At 39.3% G+C, this 21,502-nt stretch overlaps 2 protein-coding genes across 3 annotated transcripts in view; one reads left to right on the plus strand and one right to left on the minus strand.

Moving 5' to 3' along the window:
• Positions 1 to 2,673: 2,673 nt before the first annotated feature.
• Positions 2,674 to 5,421, minus strand: LOC308122462 (transcription and mRNA export factor ENY2-2). Of its 2 annotated transcripts, none has more exons than XM_080484271.1 (5): positions 5,362 to 5,421; positions 5,145 to 5,219; positions 4,977 to 5,047; positions 4,822 to 4,896; positions 2,674 to 3,635 (listed from the first exon to the last, which is right to left on the minus strand). In XM_080484271.1, exons 2-5 carry the CDS (start codon positions 5,210 to 5,212, stop codon positions 3,559 to 3,561), a joined length of 291 nt encoding a protein of 96 aa, XP_080340397.1. In that variant the 5' UTR covers positions 5,213 to 5,219; positions 5,362 to 5,421; the 3' UTR covers positions 2,674 to 3,558. The 2 variants fall into 2 exon arrangements, with proteins under 2 accessions (XP_080340397.1, XP_080340398.1); XM_080484272.1 differs by having other exon boundaries at positions 5,348 to 5,407.
• A 706-nt stretch (positions 5,422 to 6,127) lies between these two features.
• nudcd1 (NudC domain containing 1) overlaps positions 6,128 to 21,502 on the plus strand; it is a 36,706-nt gene continuing 21,331 nt past the window's right edge. The window contains exons 1-6 of the mRNA XM_080485511.1: positions 6,128 to 6,341; positions 7,424 to 7,578; positions 9,617 to 9,802; positions 10,960 to 11,143; positions 13,414 to 13,602; positions 19,921 to 20,128. Of these exons, the coding sequence (XP_080341637.1) occupies positions 6,227 to 6,341; positions 7,424 to 7,578; positions 9,617 to 9,802; positions 10,960 to 11,143; positions 13,414 to 13,602; positions 19,921 to 20,128 (1,037 nt within the window). The 5' untranslated portion in view covers positions 6,128 to 6,226. The remainder of the gene's footprint in view (positions 6,342 to 7,423; positions 7,579 to 9,616; positions 9,803 to 10,959; positions 11,144 to 13,413; positions 13,603 to 19,920; positions 20,129 to 21,502) is intronic.

The following is a 21,502-nucleotide window of genomic DNA, read 5'->3' on the forward strand; positions in this document are numbered from 1 at the left end:
TATTCTTATGTCTCTTTTCTATAAGATGAAAATTGACTGGATGTTTTTTTTTTAACATACATATTTCAACTTCAACACAGTGGATCAGATACAATCCGAGCATTATATAACACGTACAATGCTTTGTTATTCAACAAATCCTTTGTATGACACAGCATTTTTTTTTGTATATTTTCACATTTGTATAATGTCTGTGTGATTTCCAGTTCAAAGTTCTCATTTGTGTATTTTGGAAGCATTTTTTCAATACATCTAATTTATCCGAACCTAAATAAAAACTTTTATTTGAGTATAATAATAAATAGTTTGTATGTTCTCTTCTGCTTTCACCTACAGTCCACTTAGATCACCTTCATCTGAGTCAGATAAAGAAGGTGTCAAATCTATTGAGTGACGGACGTCAAAGTGAATCATTCCAGTGGAACCAAAAGAATCAACGAATCCGTCAGTCATCATTCAGCTTTATCATGTTATTGCTTTATTCACTGAGTGCTACACGTGAACGGCCTTTTGTTTGGTGGATTCCTAAAATCTCCACACGAGTTAGAAAACCTATTTTGAGCATTATTTTTTTTCAGTATTTACACGACATTTCAAAGAAACTGATTATGCGTTCGCTCGGGCGCCTCTGGGCAGGAAAAGATGATTGCCTCAAGAAATGTGAAACATTTTGACATGACGTTCATGAGAATCATCAAGAGGTCTGTAACTAGATAGTAGTGGGTCTTAAGAGCATTCTTTCCATTGTTATTTTTAGCTCCAACCAGTAATCACACTGTTTAAAAAGACCATTAGAGAGGCAGAGAAGTTATTGTGCTGATTAGTGAAGTTACGTGACCTTGAGAGTCACTTAAAGGAAATTTCATTTCCACCTGAAGGCACATGCAAACACGTTTTTTTTTTCTTTTTCCAGAAAGTAAGACTCTGTATTAATTTACATTTTGTGGGTTGATGCAACGGGTAATTAAGTAAAGAAATATTACACTGACGGTAGTGTAGTGGTGTGATTTTGTGCAATACAGCGTGTCTCGAGGGTACTCTTGGCTTTATGGAGCAGTCGTACAAACGACAGAAGTTGATTTATAACAATAAAATAACACTGTGATTTACATCTTTAGTAAATGTTTTTCACTCAGCTAACACATATATATTGCCACACACTGCAAAAGACCATTCAATTCAAACACTTAATGGTTCTTCAAATAGAAAGGATGTTTCCCTTAATTGTTTAAGATTTACTCTCAAAATGAACGAAGAATTAAGAGGTTTCAGTTCTTTTTGGAAGCTGGTGGAGGCTGAACATGAAGCTGAAAGACAAAGTACTTTATTCATAGGGAATGTTACAAGACAAATGGTGAAATTTGTATTTGTTCATTTAAGTTTCATATGAATTGTTTGTGTGGTTCAGCAGCCTTTGAATAATGTTTTTTTTAGTTGTTGTTGTTCCTTTTAAACCTGAGTTCCTGAGTGAAGAAGTGCTCAAACCCAACGATGATCAGTAATGATCTGGGCATGCAATTCCCACATGCTGGCCGGCGTTGGATCTGTGCTGGTGGTAAAATCAGACATTCACACACCGACGCATACACAGCCCACACACAAACCCTCGCTCGGCCCACACACCAAATATCTGCCGAAAATACACAAACACCCCTGTGACTTCATCTGAGAGACCAACATGATCAACACAACAAGCGCCGTCCATGAAGTCCAAATCCACGAAGGAATGGGGGAAAAAAGAGGAAGTGATATGTAACCTAGCAGGTTTGGACAGTGATTACACACACACACACACACACACACACACACACACACACACACACACACACACACACACACACACACACACACACACACACACACACACACACACACACACACACACACACACACACACACACACACCCTATTCTTAGAAAGACAAATTGCAGAACTGCCGCAGTGTGACCTCATGTTCTCTTCATGTTTCACAACAGATTTGGAAACAAGTAGAGAAGTGTAGTGGAGTGATCTCACTCACTGCACTTTATTAGGTAATCAATCCTCCGATTCCTTATTTATGAAAAGACAACAAGATGCGTTTAGTTACTTAGTACTCTGTGTGTGTGTGTGTGTGTGTGTGTGTGTGTGTGTGTGTGTGTGTGTGTGTGTGTGTGTGTGTGTGTGTGTGTGTGTGTGTGTGTGTGTGTGTGTGTGTGTGTGTGTGTGTGTGTGTGCACTTTCAGGTTTTATTATTGGGATCACTGCTGATCACAGGAAAAACCTCCATGCTTCTTCTGATTGGCTTTATCCTTTTCAAAGGTTTGAACACAAACTCTCATGAGAGACAGTTTGATTTCACGACTTGCACTTAAGAGTACTTCAATATATTTGGTCATCATTGTCATGAAGTAGTAATAAACTTGCATCTCTCGTTACTCATTTGGATCATTCCTGCCAGTAAATGGATGAGATTAATTAACTCTTGAATCTAATCACTTGTTCACTGTGTGAACGCCATGAAGCTCAGTTCAGTTTAGAAGCAATTTGATCTTGATTGTGAGCCCGACCAGTAAGCTCCAGTTTTTCTTTGTGAGTAAAAATATGTGCAAGTACCACATCAAATAGCTTACTAGAATACCTGTTATTCCTTTTGTTATTTATTAATTTTTTTTATTAAAGATGACTATTTTAACCATAATATTTTAATGTTATGCCATTTTTATTGGTGCTTTCTGGTGCAAAATACAGTGAAATATCAAAAAAAATAAATAAAAAAAACCTCCTTTATTGTGGCTAATTTTTCAAGGGGGAATTTGTTCCATCCAAAATCCAATAAATGACTTTTATCTGCAAAAAAACAACAACAAATCTTGTGCGGTGCTGTATTGTTTCAGTATTTATGGTATTTCAAAAGCAAGTAAAGTCGTTTTCACTACAGATCACTGACCTCTCAGGTTTTGCGTGTGGAAAACTGCGCTCAATTAGAAAAAGCATTTTCTTCTGTCGTGCGCAAAACACCTTGAAGCATCAGAAATATAAAACGTTCATATCCAGTTTAACTTTCCTCGTCACCACATAATTCAATCTATTTCAGAAATGTTATATCTTCACTATTGACTTTTAACAGGCGTTGTGCTTTGGGAACATTTCTTACATTCTTATACATAAACTAGTTTAGTGTTTCACAAAGTTCCAGGGTGAGAAAATGACATTTCTGTCACACGGGTCCTTCCTATTATGAGCACAAATCACTCATCACACTGGCTGCAGTTAAAAAAAAAGAGTAAAATCTGCAATTCAGCCTTAAATAGACGACACAAGCCGCAGTGACCAAAATAGGCATGATTTTATTTTGTTGGGGCTTTTAGTTTTTTTTTGTTTCTTCCCCCAAAAAACTGCAGCATAACAAACTAAAATCAATATTAAAACACATAATACAAAATAAAATGTACACACTTCAGCATTGCTCACAACGAGAACAAAATTCAGATTTGATTTTAATCGTGTATCCAGGGAGAATAAAAAAAATAAAATTAAAAAAAGAACGAATAAAGTAAAATGTCCCCACAGGCTCGTTCACAAGGTCGCATGTTGAGCTAGAAAAGCTCGGATTCTCTGCAGCAGCTCTTTCTTCACGCTGTCTGGAACAAGTGCTGCACACAAACAAACAAACACAACAGGAGGTCACGTTATTTATTTACATACAACTGGAAGTGTGTCTAATATTTTCATGTCATTTCCATTTCTCTGTAGTCTTTTTATGGCTCTTGCTGTTTTTGCAGGTCTGTATGACCTTGGAGTTGTTTATGCTTCAACGTCTTTCTTTGGTCATTTTCTGCTCTTTGATCTGATTTTGTCTTTAAGTTTTGTAGTAATTATTTATTTATTCTTTATTTCCTCTCTAATTTTCACTTCTCTTTCTGTACGCTTGATCTCTCTGTAGACCGTTTTTAAATGGTAATTTGTGTTTTTATTTCTTTCTACAAGTGTTGTGTTTTCCCACACATTACTTTATGGTGGTTTTGTCTCTCTGTTGCTATTTCAGTTGCTGTGCGTCTCCATGTGGTAATATCACCTCTTTTCGTACTTATTAAGCATCAATCTGTTGCCTTATATATTTGTGGTCTTCTGGGCTTACATTGCTCTGCAGCAACTTTAGACCCGTTTGTGATCTGATCTTCTTTAAAAGCTGATTTTCTCTCTTTTTTTAAGTCTTTAAGATTGTTGTATGTTCAGTTTTGGACATTTTACATTATTTTGAGGCAAATATTTGATCTATTAATAGTATTTTTTTTATTTACTTACATTAGCTGGTTTTTCCTTTGTCTTTATTTACTGTCTTTAACGTGAATTTATTATTTCTTATGGTTACTGAGTGTCTCTGCAGCAGTTTTCTTCCATTTTCAGTTTATTTAATTCTCCATGTGGTCGTTCTGTAACTATTTGTTGTTATTAAGGTCATTAGTGACTTTTTTCTTTACAGTTCCTTTATCTTCTCTGGGTAGTCATTCGTGTGTTTTGCCATACTTTTGTATTCTTTTATGATTATGTTCTGACTGAAGTTGCTTTATGTCTCTTTATGGCCGTTTTGCATCTCATTATAGTTGTTTGAAGCCACCTAGTGTCATTTCATAACTAATTGAATGTGTTTGCGATCTGCTGTGGGTTTTGTGGTGTCCCGGAATAGTTCGGTTTGTAGACAGTTGTGCCTCCTTGTGGTAATAGAGTGAAGTTGAAAAGCGCTCCGGGATGTTCACACCACCCGAACATCCAGAAAACACTTGAGTATGGTCATTTTAACGGTGAAGTGTTGGAACGTGGAGGACGTTTGTGTCATACCTCTGCCTTTCGGTGTGACTTCTGTGACCAGATCCTCCACCGTGACGTGCTCCAGACCTTTTTCTCTGATCACATCTGCACACAGGGAGCGTCGTTGCTTTCCGTGATGCAGTTTGCAGATACAGTCATGCAGATCACTGAGGCGACCACAGTACCTTTGCAGTGTGCCTTCAGCTGATCCTTCCAGCCACACTCCACCAGCTTCGCCCTGAGCAACTCCTTCAACCTGCGGCCACACATCGAGGCGACAGGACGTTCATTTATTGATCGGGTCAACAAGAGTCTCCAATCCGGCAATTCGCCGCAGAGAAAGGCTGGCTTACCGCTCCCGCTCGCCCATTTCTATCAGCTTCTGGTTGATTGCAGCCCTCATCTGGGAGTCTTTGCTCATGGTCTGCCTGCAAACACACAAACATAAACAAACAAACAAACAAACAAACATAAACACACATAAACACGGCGAAGTCGGTTGAAAGGCAGCAGTGACAGATCAACCTAAGAAGACTGGATTAATTCAGTTACCAACCCGGTTAACGTTACCTTTGTCAGGATGGATCAGCTGGGGAACACAGTGTCCCCCTCTTTCACGATTCCGTCGACAACGAACAATGCTCGTTGGTTCCGGGGACGGTTAATTACGCGTTAATACGCGTTATAAAATCGGATTATTTCACATAGGTATTCAGTTTGTTGATTTTGTTGATAAACAACAAAAATGCCTCCAATGATAAGTTTTGAAACAAGATGGACCAAAATTTTTATTTCAGCACACTTTTTAAATTGTTGTGCTGTTTGTAAGGATTATAAGAATTGTGACATGTTTTTCCGACTTAATACACATCCTGAGGTCCTACAATACCTACCGACAGATAATGGTTAAATAATTACGTTGTCATTATTAGCAAAACATATTTGAATCTCATCAACATTTAGAAATGTATTTAATGACAAATTACAGGCAGTGGAACAAAGCAGCCATTTTTATAAACTATGCCTTTGTATTTCTCAATATTTTTCTTTTTTTAAGTAATAACTAAAAAAATATGATTTTAAATACTGAAACAAAATGTGTTCCACATTTACAGTCTGAAAAAAATCCAGGAAATTAAACTCCTGATTCGGAGTACAAACACGAGAAAAAGTAATACAACGATTTAATATTACATACGTACTAAATACTTGCATTCGTGACTATAGTAAACAATTTAAACTAAGATGCAAGTAAAACAGTTCATTTTATAGCTAAATAGGACCGAGAACTCTTTTTCCCAGGAGCCCTTGCGAAGATTGTTGTCCGCAGTAATTCGCTCCGTGTTGAAACAAAAGAGGAAACGCGTGTATTTTCTCCTTCACATGATTATTTAGCTGCCATCAACCTGGAGGCAGTCTGATCAAAAACAGAGACATGGCGTCTTCTAATTATTCCTTAAAGGTCAACAGAGAGCTGTTGGACCCCGGCTTTGAGAGTTACCGGTTATCTCTGGACGGCATTCCGACGTACAACGTAGAGCTGGATGCTGGTGAGAGATACTAACTTACTAACTGCCCGGTTAGCTCATAGCACTCTGAGTTTACCTCTGATTGTCAACTAAACAAATTACCTGCATCGATTATGTCCAAGATACACGAAGCTGCAGCCTGGTGGCTCAATGTGAGGTTCACGGCCTTGCGTTTAAACCCGGGGGACATTCAGAAAAGGACCAAACTTAATGGAGACGTTGTACATTTTCTACTTCATACATTGTAGTACATGCACGACTTGCAACTGCAAAAGGCAAAGACGTTTACCATCACATATTTAGATTTGTTACTCAAGTTCAAATTGTTTGAGTCGATTGTAATACTACATGCTTATTTGCATATAGTAAACAAAATACTTCAAAACTTCATAGGGATTATGATAAAGTTAAGTACTACTATTGTATGAAGTTGCTTTGTAGTTATTCTGCATTTATTTGTTATCAATTTCTTAAGTGTTTTTTTTAATTTCTAGGGTTAATGCAAAACATCTTTTGCAAAAAAGCTGATATGAAGTTAAAATCGCATCAGTTGCTTTAATATTTCTCTTTTCCCGAAATGTTTTGCTTAATTTTTTGTCAAGATTTATTAATTACTTTTATTAAACACTTTATTAAAAAACAAACACACACATTTTGCATATTCTCGTGTGCATGTGTGTGTCCTCCCCCAGTCCAAAAACAAGCACGTGAGGTGAATTTGTGACCCTCAATTGCCCCCTGGTGTCAATGTGACTGTGTGGTTGTCTAGCTCTGTGTGTGGCGACCTGTCCAGGGTGTATCCTACCCTCGTCCATAGTTATCTGGGATTGTGTCAGAATGCACAGAATAAAGTGTCAAACAACACGCAGAGTTGTTTTATTGTCCTCTGTTTTGGGATATATTGCTTCTTTTTCGTTCATGATCACTCATTTCTGTATTTGTGGCATTTTAAAATGTTTTATTGTTACTTTAAACTATGAAGTTAAATAGATGTAACTCTCTTAAACATTATTCTAGCTTTTGTTTTAATGTATATTAAAAAAAAAAAAAAACACCTGACTAATGAACACAGTCTGATGTTGTCTTTGTTTTCACTGCTGCAGCGGTGGAGGAGGTGAAGTTAAAAGATACTCAGTACACCCTGGAGCACATGCGTGCTTTCGGCATGTACAACTACCTGCACTTGGACCCCTGGTATGAAGACAGCGTTTTATTTGTGGACTGCAAAGGACGTGTTCTCAGTCTCACCGTCACTTTGGTGAGTGTCTCACTCGGAAGTCCAGCTGGCCTCGTGCATGAATCACTCCTGTCCCTCCACCAGTGTTGTATTTGTCAAATACCACAGTGAAGACACGCGTGCGACAGTGGGGTTATTTCTTGCTTTTAACTGACGCGCCAGCAGGTGGTGGCCAAATGCTTGTAGAACAGCAGCACCCTGATATATTTACAGGAGCTCATGTGAAGATGGAAAAAAAATGCAGAGCTGTTAAAAAAACTGACAATTTCAGAAATATCATATTAATGGAATGTAATTAATCTCATGTGATTTTTCAATCTGTGTTAATGTGCCAAAAAAGATCAATTACATACACGTCAAAGAAGTCAGAGCCTCCGTTTTTATTTTTTGTTGATGGTGTGATTCACTGCAGTGGATAAAGTTTTGGATGCGCGCTGTCGTTAATCACAGGAGCGATTATCAAACTAACTCTCCCCTCTGATCCACGATTGTTACCTAATACCAAGATGTTAAAATGAGGAGAAATCATCTTACTGACCTTTTCCAACTGAGACTTCTTTTATGTCCAAGCTATCATTGCCATAATTAGAGATAATTGAGGCCTTATTTGCGGTGTTTTACCGTCTAAACCGGCCTGAATGATGATGATCAGACTATAATCCCGAGACACAGTATCTCTGGCTTTCATTGGCGTCATTAAGCATTTCTGGATGGAAATGCGTAGCTCCAATTCTAATTACAATGATCACATGATAATTACCATCCCTGGCAGGCTTTTTGTGGATTCGACACATTGTGCAGAGGTGGCCGCCGCTCCGTTTGGGGCATTGAAGGCACGATACTGCTAGAGAAAATTAGGTATTGATATAATGCTCCATGGCAACAACTGGGCAGCGGCTGCTTGCCCTCTTCATCTTGATGCGATGAGTGATGCTCATGTGGTCTGTTACTAATAAGACTGTTGAATCACACGAGTAGCCAAGTCACATGGGCGGCCGCATGGCATCTCGACATCTCCCCGATGATCGCGTGTTGTTTTCTTTTCTCCGGATTCTATATGGAATGCATTTCTCACCGTGGTTTTAACAATAACAACATGATGAGCAAGGAATTTTTAATGGTGTGTTTTTATATGACGTGTTAATTACTGAAATTCTCGAGGGATCATTGGAGACGGGGGGCGGTGAACTTGATCATTTCGGTTCAAAGCTTCAGCCTCATTAAAGTTTTGTCTGCCAATCGCGTCCGGATTGTTGTTGTCTCACTGTCATTTGGTTGGTAGCTGTATGAGCATTTTATATCATTTACAGTAATTCTTCAGCTGTATTGTCGCACTGAATTTGTCGCTGCAGGCTTTTTGCACCTGCGAAACTGTTCATGAGAGGGAAAAGATTTGCTGCTTTTCTTCATCGGTGATGATATACTGACTATCTTTCATTTAAATCAGTTATGTTAACTGGACAGACATCATTTTAGAATGTTTGACAGGTAATTTTGCATAGACAAATGGTGCAAGTTGTATAGAAAACAATGATTTACAAATATGACAAGTTTGTAGATATAAAGTTTATGGTCTTAATAACAAAACAATGACTCCGTTTATATAAAAAAAAGAATAATCTCAAAAGAAAGCAATTGTTTCATATCACTAAATTTACAGTCCTGTCAATGTAAAGCCTTCCTCCTTCCCATCCTCTTCAAACACTGGAGCCTATCCCAGCTGATGGCTAAAGGCAGTTTTACACCCCACTCAGGTCACCAGTCCACACCGTCACATCTACAGGCAACACAATCAACCTAATATTCATGTCTCGACTGAAAATCAGATGGACGATGTATGCTCATGCACACTCAAACACATGTAAGAGAATGTACCATGGAGCAGCCACCTGTAACATCTAATTTAGAACACTGTTGCATCTCAATTTTCAATAAACCTAGACATTCTCGATCAGTCGTGCTGTCACAGCTTCATCTATTAATAAATCCTCTGATTCTCAATATGTAGAACCAGCATGCGTTCAATCGTATCTCTTTGTTTCCTGTGATGTAAATCCAGGACACGGCTCTGGGGAAGCCAAGAGAGGTCTTCCGTATAAACACCGAGTCCACCCGGTGTGAGGACCGTCTGTGCGCCTCCCTCAGCCTCACCTCCGCGACCTGGGCCGCCCTGTCCGACGGCAGTGGGAGGCTGTACCTGCTGCGCACCGGCAAGAGGGGAGACGGCTCTTTTGCAAAGTGGGAAGTAAGTGTTTGACAGGAAAAGAATGTAGGGGGAAGTCTTCTGCACGACCATGCTTTTCTCATCTCCGGCACAAGTTTCATCCAGTCTGGATGAATGGAGGTCCGAATGACTCCAGCGAGGTAAGCTTAAAAAATGAGACCCCAAAAACATCCCAATAGTCAGTCTGTAATAACTGAAAAGTGTCTCTGTGGATCAGGAGCAATTGGAAATATATAAATACAGTCCTCACCACCCGGGCAGAACAAGGTCTGAGACACTGCAGCCAAAACTAACAAATATCCCTTCACCAAATGACAACTTCAGCTCAAAGGGGCAATGAAAGGCAATAAAAAGTATGAGTCATAGACAACAATGCTCATGAAATTATAAGCTATTGTATTATTACTCCCTGTGTCTTATCAAAATGGCATTTTTAAACCGTTATGCAAATTAGAGCTTTGGAGCCTGTTTCGGTCCTAGAGAGACTCGGCCAGCCGGAGGAGATTGGCTGGAGCAGCATGAAGGGAGGAAGTCTTTGATGAGTCTTTGTGCACTTTGTTCTTTTAACAAGCACACAGTTGGGGTTGCTGACAAATGAGAGTTTCCCCCTCTGAACAAACGCACCCTGTGTGACTCTGAAAGAGCAACAGTCGTGGTTGTGATGAGGATTCGAGCCCTCCAATTGTTCAGCTCAAAATGTTTCTAAATTTAAGTTTCTGTGCTCGGTAATCGCAGCCAAACCTTCCAGCTTGGCTCCGTTTGCTGTGCGTATTGTAAAGCTACATTAATAATAAACCGCCTCCTAAAACACATATTTATGCAGTCGTACTCCAGTCAGGCTCCTCAGCATCGCTTCAAGCAGACACTGATAGAGAGAGACTAGTCTGAATTAGCATTTCACTGGCAAAATAAAGACAAATGCGTCCCTCTCAGAGGCCATTGTAGAGGCTTTAAAGAGATTTAGCAGCTTTTTGATGGCAGCAGTCAATGATATGATTAAGTAAAATTTTTTTTTTGCTTTTTAACTTGAGGAAAATGTCTTCTTTTGTGACTAATTACAAAACTTTCTGACTTTTTTCTTTTTTTTTTTTTTTTTTTTTTTACTGTCAATTTTTTACTGTCATCCAGTTAAAAATGATAATTTTTGTTTAGATTTTTTTGTTTGTTGTTTTTTTTAGCCTCTGTTCACTGAAGACATGGAGGAGCCTTTCACCATCCTCCACAGTGTCTCACATGTCCAGGCCGGCGTTCATACCATGGAGGTTCTGCTGCTCCGCGTCCAGAAAGACCCACAGGAAACCAAAGGGAGCGGATACTCCGTGTCTCTGGAGTGGATCACAGTCTCCAACACGGCAGGAAATGGTGGGTGGCTCGCTGACCCGCTGTAAGTTTGCTAATTGAGCGCGAAGTAAGATCGGGCAAGTGTGTGGCACATAATTACGATCGGAATTTCAAGCCTGTCATTACATCACAAAGTGCATTTTCACATTCTTCTCATCCCACCAAAGTCCTTGTTAATTAGATCATATAAGTATGTTAGTCATACTTCTCTTATAATGGAGCTTAATTATTACATCCCAAATGAGATCAGGAAACAGTGGCAAGACGGATCTTCATTAAAGTTCCTGGCGTTTGTTGAGAGCTGCATTGACTAAGATAAAGATAAAACAGAAGCTGCCTTTTGAGAGATCTTGCCTCATTTAGGCAGATCTAAAGATGCAGCTCTTTCAAATCTGCCCGCCGCAGCTTAATCATTTGTTTTCTGTCACTAAATCTACATATTGGCAAAACTAATGAACAACGAAAATGTCATTGTGTAGTTTATCAGTCAACTGGGTTTGAATGTGACGGGGGAGGGGTTATTCTGTCAATTGTTAATGAACTTGTGATAATTTAATTCATATATTACTAATATTACCATCTTGGGAGATTTTTTATTTTTTTTTACATATTTTATAGTTTCATGACTTTATCAGCAGGAATCGTACCACTTTAATGTGGTGGTTGGTTGCGGTGAGTTTACAATTCCCATATTTCTAATCAATTCGCCTTTTCAAGGTCCTGATTCGATTCATTATTAATTCAGTCAGATAAATGTCAGTTAAGATGCAAATTTGGCTTAGAAATGAACAAATTCTCAGACAAGTAAAACTGTCAAGTATCACGAGAAACGTCTCATCTGGTACTTTTTTATTTGAAGTAAAACTTTTCACATTGTTTGACTCCAGTGCAATTACAGTCATCATGAATGTTTAATGAACCCCTGAGCAATATGCACAAATATCATTTTTTTTTTCAAAATCATATTGGTCGACGATGCAAATAATCTAGCAGCTTTTTTTGAGTATCTTGCAATTACTCTGGAAACTGTTCTCAAAATGTAGTTTTGCTTTTGTGTTTACAGGCAAGTAGGTTTACAAAAATACAAAAACCTTGACAAACCTTGACATGTTTCGACAGTGCGATTCCGTCTTCATCAAAAACATCCGAAGACATTTTATTTTCTTGTTCTTTCATTTGAGTTAAATCCGAGGCAGAACCTGCTCAACGTCTAATTTCACAATCGTGGGAAGTTGTGCTGCTGGACGACGATGGTTGTGATGCCCGCTGCATCCTGTGTGGGCGAGCTGGACGTCTTTTAGTTGTTGCTGTTTTGAGAGCGCACCAAACTGAGATGATTTGAAAAAGATTCACACTTTCACAAATGCAAACATACAGTCAAAGAAATCTCATCTGTTTGTTTTCAGTCAACCAAATCCTGCAAATAGGATTGTTATGCCTCGATGTCGGGGTAAACTGCGATGTAATGTAAAATGCATACTCCTTTCCGACTCCCAATGATGACGGACACTGCGGTCTAAAAGCAACTGAATTATAAAAAAAAATTTAAATTAAGGGAAATGTATTTTTCTTAAGTAAACAAAGATGGTCAAAAAGCTTCAGGCTGAGCGAATAACAAAAACCTCTAAAGATGGTCTGGTGTGATAGCTGATAAGAAAAGACGTAAGATAATCATCTTATGCTGATTGCTATACAATAAATAGAAACGTTATTATCATAAAGGGTTAAAATGAAAGCTATTCACTGTGAAGCAAAAAAACACCTCTGCACAACACAACTGACGGCCACAAACACATGAAGAAATTAAGAAATTCCACAAATTGGCTCTTGACCAGATGTTGAAATAATGACGAGACATGCAGGAAACGGGCGAAAATAATTGTAAAGCTGAATCAATATCTCCAACGAAAGCTGATCAATACGCCTTCATTAAAGGCAAAATAAGCGAGCTACAGTATTTACAGCTTTGTGCTCCTAATTAAATAGTGAGAGTGGATAAAACGGCGTTTTAATTAATAGCGAAAAACAGGCTGCACACATTTGCAGGCAGGTACCGACTTCATGTGTGATGTATTGTAAAACGGAGCAGACTGGCGGGGAGGTAAAACCTCATGATGGAAGTAATTTGAGCTCTCTGTGTAAGAACTGTGAGAAAGGTAAAATACCGTGACCTCTCTGTGTGTAGGACGTCTTGACATGGAATGCCACCGTGTAATTCCTCTCGCCCAGTTTAATAGAGGACACGATGACTGTGCGACTTCATCACGGCAACTTTCGCTCCCCGCATGCAGGTCAGGAGAAGAAGTATGAGGTGAGGAAGAGGAGGGTCCTCAGGGGGAAGACGGTGCCTCACTACGCAGCAGTGGCGCCTCATGGGAAGGGGCTGATGGTGGCCTCAGAGAGACCCTTCGTCTTCACGCACGTGGACGGCCGTCCCGTGGAGCAGCCTGGTCCAGAGCCCATGGAGGTGGAGAAAGCAGGTGGGTCAAAGAGGCTGCGGGGAAATCTCCCAGGAAACTGCATCACCTTTCTGCCTTCAGGGATTTCTCCTTTTGTACAACACAGTTCGTCAAAGATTAAGTGACACAGAAAACTGCTTGAATAGCTGACCACGGTGATATGATGAATGTCAGTGAACCAAAGCCACCGGGTTTCTACAGATAAATACTTTTCCTCCACAAGCCCCTGTACCGCTCTAAAAACACTGAACAACTGACAAAGACAAAAACACAAAGCACTGTTGAAAGAAGCAGGGGACATAATCATTGTTGACCAGGAGGAAAAAATGGCAAAACAAAAGTCCATCACTCAAGTTTCCTTTCATTGATCGTTGCTTCTTCCTGTGGACTTGGTTTAAAGAGCCATCTTTAACAATCTGTGGGATTTTGGTTGAGCGGCAGACAAAGGAGACAGAGAGGTAAATGTGAATCTGTGTGGAAAGTCAGGGAAGGTAGATATTAATATCACCACATTGTGTGTTTTCTAAACTAATCGGGGACAATGCAAATGACTGAGGTGAGACCCCTGAGACTGCACAATCCCATGCAAACGGAGTCGCTGCCTCGTCTCTCTCAAACCTCGCAGCACATCACTGACGAGGTGGAACTCAGGCGCAAGGTAGACCTTGAAGAACAAACTATTGAAAACGGAACTAATCAATGGAGCCGTTACCTTGGTAATCTGTCCAAAGAGTTGAAAATATTTGGTGACTTTTTTCTCCTTCAGACTTCAGCAAATACTAAAGGAGAATTTGACATATTTTGGCAGTAATTCAATTTTTTAGCAGCTCAGTCTGACCAAAAAGACACAAGGTGGAACAGCAAGCTCCGACCAGACGGCCTGCATCCGTCTACCAGAGACACGAATCACCCGATTCATCATTTTCTCTGCATTTCTCTTTTTCCTGTCATTGTGCAGTTGCATCATGTAGTTTTTATTTTTGAGGCATGAAAATATGTCTCCCGTCGCTCATTATCCTTGCTGCAAGCTGAAAGCACATATTCACGAGTCGGGTGGTCGTCATAGAAACGCCCGAGTGGGAAGTAGAATATTCCTAATCAGACCGGGCGAGGTCCCAGAGGGTCTCTGAGGTCGGGTTATCTGGGTACAGATACACTACAAGCTGAAATAATTTCATTAGAAATGAATGAATAGATTGGTTTAGTATAAAAGCTTGTGGCTGGTGAGGTTACAAGATGTAAAAAGGATTTTTGTAACATTCTCTGTTAAATTACAAACATACAGGTGTGTATTGTGATTTCACAATGAAAATAACTAACAAAAACGCTGTTTTGAGCTGAGATAAGATGAATGATAACTTCACTGAAGATTGTACCTGAATAATTAACTTTCAACAATTGCTGGATGTTTTTCTTCTCTCGCCATTTTAGGCCGCTTGAATGAATTTGAGATGTTTTATTGTCCATGGAGCATGATGACCGGGTTCGTCTGGAGAAACATCTCGTATATATGGGAACAATTGAAGGAATCGAATGTGACTTCAGATATTTCACAAAAGTTATTTGCAACTGCTGAATAGATGAAACACTTTTTTTTTTTTTTTTTTTTTTTTTTTTTACTTTTGTTTGATCGGATGTATTTTTAGGCTCTGTAGCTGTGCAGTATTTGTTTCTGCCTGCTCGCTCACATCTGTGCTGTCAATATTTCACTCGCAGTTGCTAATTCTGCCTCTGCACTACGATTGTACCACCACATGTTTATATCCGGAAGTCGAAGGAGATAAATTCAGATTTCTTGTACAATTTGATTGCTATATTTCTGAGTCAGAATCCGATTCCTTCAATAGGAATGCACACAGGGTGTTGACGCGGCTCATTTGTTGCTGATTTATAGTTTAAGCAGGTAGAGCAGACATCCAAGGCCGTTTCTGCATCGTTATATTTAAATAACTTATAAATTAGAAATTAATTAAGCAAGCAAAGTTTTTATTCTTGTTTTCTCAAATCAATTTTTTTATCAACCATGATAAATGCACAGAATATGTTTTCGTTCAGACCTCCTCTCTTCTTAACCTCCAAAACCTTTAGTGAAAACTAAAGTTCTTTACTCCCATCCCTTTAAAATGGTAACTCAGTGTCATGCATTGATTTCAATTGAGGACTTCAGCTTCATTACTGGAAACTGCAGATGTGAATCAGGAAACTGAGGTGCTGCTGGGTGAATTTATTTGATTTTATACTAAAACAAGCTCATTTGTACCCTCTTGTCAGACTTTAGATGGAGCGGCATTGATCTAATTTATCAAACGTATGAAAAGAAAGGAAACGGGCGCATCTGTTGGGCTTGAAACTGCTTCATTATTCGATTCTCCAAAACTTCATGTGTATTTGTAAAACGGAGCCCTGGGAGCTTTTTAGAGAAAGAATGGATTACTCATTAATTGTGTTTGATTTAGTCATTAGGCTGTGCTTATGCCTGTGGGTTAAAAAAGGCCTAGGTTCTTGTTCACACTGACATCTCGGACATCGGACTATGTGATGAGGCATTTTTATGGTGCTTATTAATTGACGTGCTTTAGTGGTGAGCACTCAAACCTCATAGTGAGAATGTTTTTTTGGTGGAGTTCCAGCTTGGTGGACTTTCTGTGTGGCGTTCTGAATATGCGTGGGATTTCTAATGTTTCCATTTTCCATGGTGCGGAGTTGGTAATATCCCCACGAGTCCACTTACACCTAGAGCTCAGCACCAGTTCATAAAATGTCTGAAGGGGTTAAAACAGTGGCAGGAACTCTTCTGTTACTGCACAGAGGTGGAAAACTCCATCACAACCTGCATCAAAATGGTCTCAACAGTTTTTCTATTTGTTGCTGCATTCAGAGTTCAGTCAAACTGAACCCTGAATGTTTGTATGGAAGCAGGTGAAGACCCGCTATTGAAACGCTCCCAGGCTGCAGTTTTGTTGCACTCAAAGGTTGTGATGGCAGCTTTTACACAGCGGGAATAGACGATGTCAACACAGCAGTCTCATCAGTTGGGTTTATCACGCGTCGCCCCAGGACACTTTGAGATGAGATGATGTTGGCAGATACATTTAATTAGTTCCTTTCTTTGGATGAAAGAAAATTAAAGAATCTTTTTTTCCAAACCCTTAATGAGTTTTTGAACTGCTTCATTCTCTCAGCATCAAATATTGTGTAATTCTTTCAAAACGCATCATTGGAGTTAAAATACGGCGCTAATGCCACTGAGCCGTACCATCTATATCTAACTGTTCTAGCTGTTATTTCTTTCTTTCCTACTTGACAATGCCCACAAACGCCAAACAAATAGATAAGCAAACAAGTACACACAGATACACGTACACAAAGTGACCCAGACCAGCAAGGGTATGTGTTGATGGTACTGAAGCAAAAATAATAGCAGCTTTTCAGCCAATCCTTTTATCGGCACTCAGCCTTTTTATTTCTTTTCTTCTTTGAGAGAGGGAGAAGTGGATAAGGTGTCAAGAGGGGAGGCATCTTCAAAGAAACATGTAAGTGATGAGAGAGGAAATGTGAAAGTGGGGCGAGAGGGCTGGAGGTGACTGTGTGCCGTGCTGGTGGGGAAAAAAGATGCAGATATGCAAAATGCATTTACATTTACATTGTATGGAGCAGGGCTGGAAGGCTGCATGTTTTCAATGTCTTCTCGCCCCAACACACCTGACTCCAGTAAGGGGTGTTATTATCAAACGGAAAAGGTGAAAATGAAATACTCAGCTGAGCAGGGAGACGATGGACTCATACACTATTGCAGCCTTGAAGGACCCTCAGGTAAAGATAGAAAAACATGTCCAGAGAACCTGTTGGTAGGACACTTTTCAAAGATGTTTTGCGTACGAAATCACCAAGGCCTTTCTTTGTAGAAATATCAGCATTGAAGAAAAGAGATAATTGAGAAAGTAAATGAACGTTCTCATCTCTTCATAACAGTTCATAACACAAGGCAATAATAGTGCACATATTTCAGTTCCTCACAACTCTACCACATATGGAGCAGGTATGACACAAAAAATAACAGGTCTTTATTGTTTTATAGATTAGAATCTCTTGATTAACTACAAATGTAAAAAAAACAAACAAACATGGATTACTGGTGGTCCATTTAACCACAATAACTACAGCTAAAATGCTCTTAAGTGTTCTTCTGTAGAAAAAATAGTCTCTTTGACTTATATATGTCATTTAAACTACATGTAGCGGCTTTAAATTGATTCGTAACTTTGTAATCCTTTTATCCACTCCACCAGTTGTCTCCAAACTGACAAAACTGGGTTAAAGCGATCTAATGGGAAACTGTATGGATCGATTAAAAAAAAAAAAAAAAAAAAAAGGCAATCCAATATAAAAAATTCAGTTAAGACAATTTCTAAAGGGATAAAATCATGGGTAATATTAAAGACATGAATAGATGAGTAAAAGCCGTATAGAATAAAAAGTCAACAGCTTACATGATGTCGAAGGCCGAAGAGAAAAGAGGAGTTTTAAAGCATGTTTTTGAAATAACTACATGGAGACGACGCAAAAAAAAAAGGTTAAAATCTGTAGTCTGGAAAAGAAAAAATTCATCAGTCTACCTTCAAATAAGCAACAGATGCAATGACCTGTGTTAATGGAAAATATATTTATAATGAAATTGTTTCTTCCATTTCTGATGATGTGCCTGGTCTTCAGAGTTATTATCAGGCGTCCGTGCACCACTAAGAGTTAAAGAAGGACATTGCTCATCAGTTTTCCAGGAAAGCTATTCGCAAACATGGCCTGCTGACTTCTGCTTTACACACATGATCCCACCAGTGATGGTTCTAGTCAAAAGCGTTCTCTCTCTGCTGGGTGTACGTGTCTCACTTCAGCGCCGCCCCCCACTCCACAGGTGGTATTATTAGGCCCAAGACAAAATGAGAAGATTTGTTGGAGGATCAGAAAAGCACTAACAGGCCAGAAGAGGTGATGAGCCGGAGGCAACAGAAAGTTGGCTCCTGAGCGACGTGAGAACAGATTTGTTCCTGGTTAACAAGCAACTTCTTACCACTCTACTTGTGAAATCTGCCTTTTAAGAGAGCAGCTCGAGTGCCAGACGCCCAGCTACCTCATAATTTAACCGATGGCCTTGTAGTGTTTAAGTTAGCTTCATAATTAGATGTGATCTTTTGTTATCATAACAGATTATTTCTTTTTTCAATTAATTAAGAGCCGCAGTTCGATAGAAGCCCTGTTTACCACAGCAACACTGAGTCATCCTATTAAAAACAAAAATGATGAATCAGAACCTGGCTCGGATCCACATCAAGAGTGGCCGACGTGTTTTTTCTGGCTGGTGGAGCATGGCACTACATTTAATTGAGCTCTGTTAGCAGGTGTGAGTAGACCTCATCCTCACCCGCAAACCAACAAGGTTTAAAAAAAAAAAAGAAGAAAAAACAATAATGCTCCACATATCTGCCTTGATCAGAGGCTTATTTCTTTGTTCTTTCGACAGATTGGCATATAAGGGATAAATCAGCCCATCTTTACGTCATGCTTTTACAGATGCTGTTTTCGCAGCAAAACGCTGCAGGTCAGAGTAAAATCTCGAAGTCTCTCCACAAGAAAATTGAAAAGCTTCCTATCAGTTGTTCCTAATCTCCCCAACAGTCTGTAGCCCTGTGGTGGAGCCCTGCAGAGCTCAACAATTATGGATTCTTTTGTCTTTTTATGCTGCAAAATCTAAGAAGAAAGCGACTGAGTTGGGATGTGAAGGCTGGAAGCTTTTGTTTCAATCCACCAACAGAAATCTGACAAGTTTCTGTTTGAAAACATGATTTGCAGCAGAAAAAAAAGTAAACTTAAGTATTGTGATAATTTTGTTTCTTGGGTCCTGTTTTGGACAGATGAAATAAAGTCATGACGCAGTGCAACACCAGACCATAAAATAATTTATAAAATAGTGAAATAGGTGTACGTTTTATTTTACATAAAATGAATTGGTATTTTAATAAATTAATCACACATTTATGTATTTAATTCCAATTTTAATTAATTAATAACACATTATATTAAGTATTTAATGCTGTATTTGTTTAATTTTGGAACATTTGGTCCTCCATACTGAACAGCGTCACTGTCAGTCGTAGTTTTCCCCCGGTTTGACAATTTGCTCATTTTAATCGTGTCCCATCTGCAGTGTCACTGAATATTCAACAGTCATTTTCTGCCACTCCTGCACTGTTGCCGGATGTTTGCATATCCGACGCAATGACAGCTGGCTGTGGACTGTCATTAACTTCCGCCCCTTGCATTTCTACCTTTTTTCCAATTCAGATCCCATTTACTTTTGGCAGCAGACTGGGGAGGACGTCACGGTGTGCGTGCGCATGCCCGAGGGCATCACCAAGGAGGAGGTGCAGTTCAAGTTGACCCCCGACAACCTGACCATCGGTGTTCAAGGTTTCTCTGCCCTGCTGCAAGGCCAGCTGTATTCAGCCGTAGACCCCGAGGCCAGCGCCTGGATCATCAAAAATGACAAAAGGTTTGGAATTAGTCTAAAATATACTGCGAATTCAGGGTTTTCAGATACTCAAAACCTTTTGTGACAGGGAAAACCTTGCATCAGCATTCAACTTAAACTCTGTTTATATCATACATCCAGGGACCTGGACGTATAGAATCCAACCAATTCAGTCATCAGTTCATCTTTTATACTGTCTTCAGCCATGTTGGATTTGTGAGAGACGAGGCCTACCACAGTTGAGATTGAGCCAGGTGCAGGATACATTTAGTACAGGATAATGTATATTATAGAAATATAGAAAACAAAGCACAGACATCCCTGTACCCTGCTCTTATTCAGCTCTTCTCGGGGTAGGACCCCAAGTCACCTTCAGTCCAAGCTGGAGTATCCAGAGAAAACCCATGCAGATAAGAAGAACATGCAAACTCCTCTCAGAAAGTCTTGCACCTGGAGCCAAACATGGGTCGTCTCATGGTGATCAAGTAAATAAATTTGCTCATTTTAGAATAGAGATGTAGCATTTTGTCTAAGTATGATTGAGGAAAAAAACCTCACTAAAGACCATCACAAAGCTGCCTCATCAATACTTTTACGACACATTAAAAAAACAAAAAAGAGAGAGGAACCATAGTGACCATGGACGGGATATAAAATCATCCTTTCGTAGAAAGAGCCAGGACCATTTTAGGCTTGTAGACCAATAAAAGAACTTCAGAATCAATTCTTAATGACACCAGCAGCACTTAAAGCAATCAAGTAATATGGTCCTCTTTCTTTGTTTTAGCAAAACTATTACGTGGTGTGCCATTTCAGTTTGTTTTCAATAGTGCTTTTGAATGATTGAAGCAGGAAATCGTTACCTCTAAGCGATATGTTGAACGTGCAGACTCCTTTTGTTTGTTCTCCTGATGTAAGAAGCACAGATGTCACATGAATTCTGTGTAGAGCTCAAGTTAGCCGAATATTCTCAATTATTTACTTCTGAAATCTTTTAAGAAAAGTTCGAAAGCTGTCGGCCATTTTAAAAGATTAGTTACTGTACACATCTATTACTGATTACTAAAGGTTTACCAGTGTGTCATACATTTACAGCAAAAGTAATCTCAAAAACACAGTAATATTGAGTTATTGAAAGGTAAAGTTATCTTTGACTAAGAATGTAGTCATCCTAGCAGTAAAACAATTGATGTGTCAAGTCAGACTCAGAACCAGCAAGTCCACAATGCACCCACTGAAATAGGCTGGAAATGTTTACCAGGATTCAGTTATGACAAAATCAATGTATTTGCATTTTTCTTTCCTACTCTATTACCACAAGTAAGTGCAGTTCAGTCTCAGTAACTCTTTATTTGATGCTCTAACATTGAATCCAATTCCGTGTTTTGTGGATCC

The sequence above is a fragment of the Lipophrys pholis genome (genome assembly GCF_963383615.2).
Source record: "Lipophrys pholis genome assembly, chromosome: 17".
NCBI classification, from domain to species: Eukaryota; Metazoa; Chordata; class Actinopteri; order Blenniiformes; family Blenniidae; genus Lipophrys; species Lipophrys pholis.

What these genes read in the sequence shown, in the direction of transcription:
- LOC308122462 (XM_080484271.1), bottom strand. Translation starts at nt 5,212, where the DNA reads ATGAGCAAAGACTCCCAGATGAGGGCTGCAATCAACCAGAAGCTGATA. An exon ending in GCTGAAGGCACACTGCAAAG is followed by an intron (nt 4,897 to 4,976) that starts GTACTGTGGTCG and finishes CCCTGTGTGCAG; the next exon opens with ATGTGATCAGAGAAAAAGGT. An exon ending in AGTCACACCGAAAGGCAGAG is followed by an intron (nt 3,636 to 4,821) that starts GTATGACACAAA and finishes GTTTGTGTGCAG; the next exon opens with CACTTGTTCCAGACAGCGTG.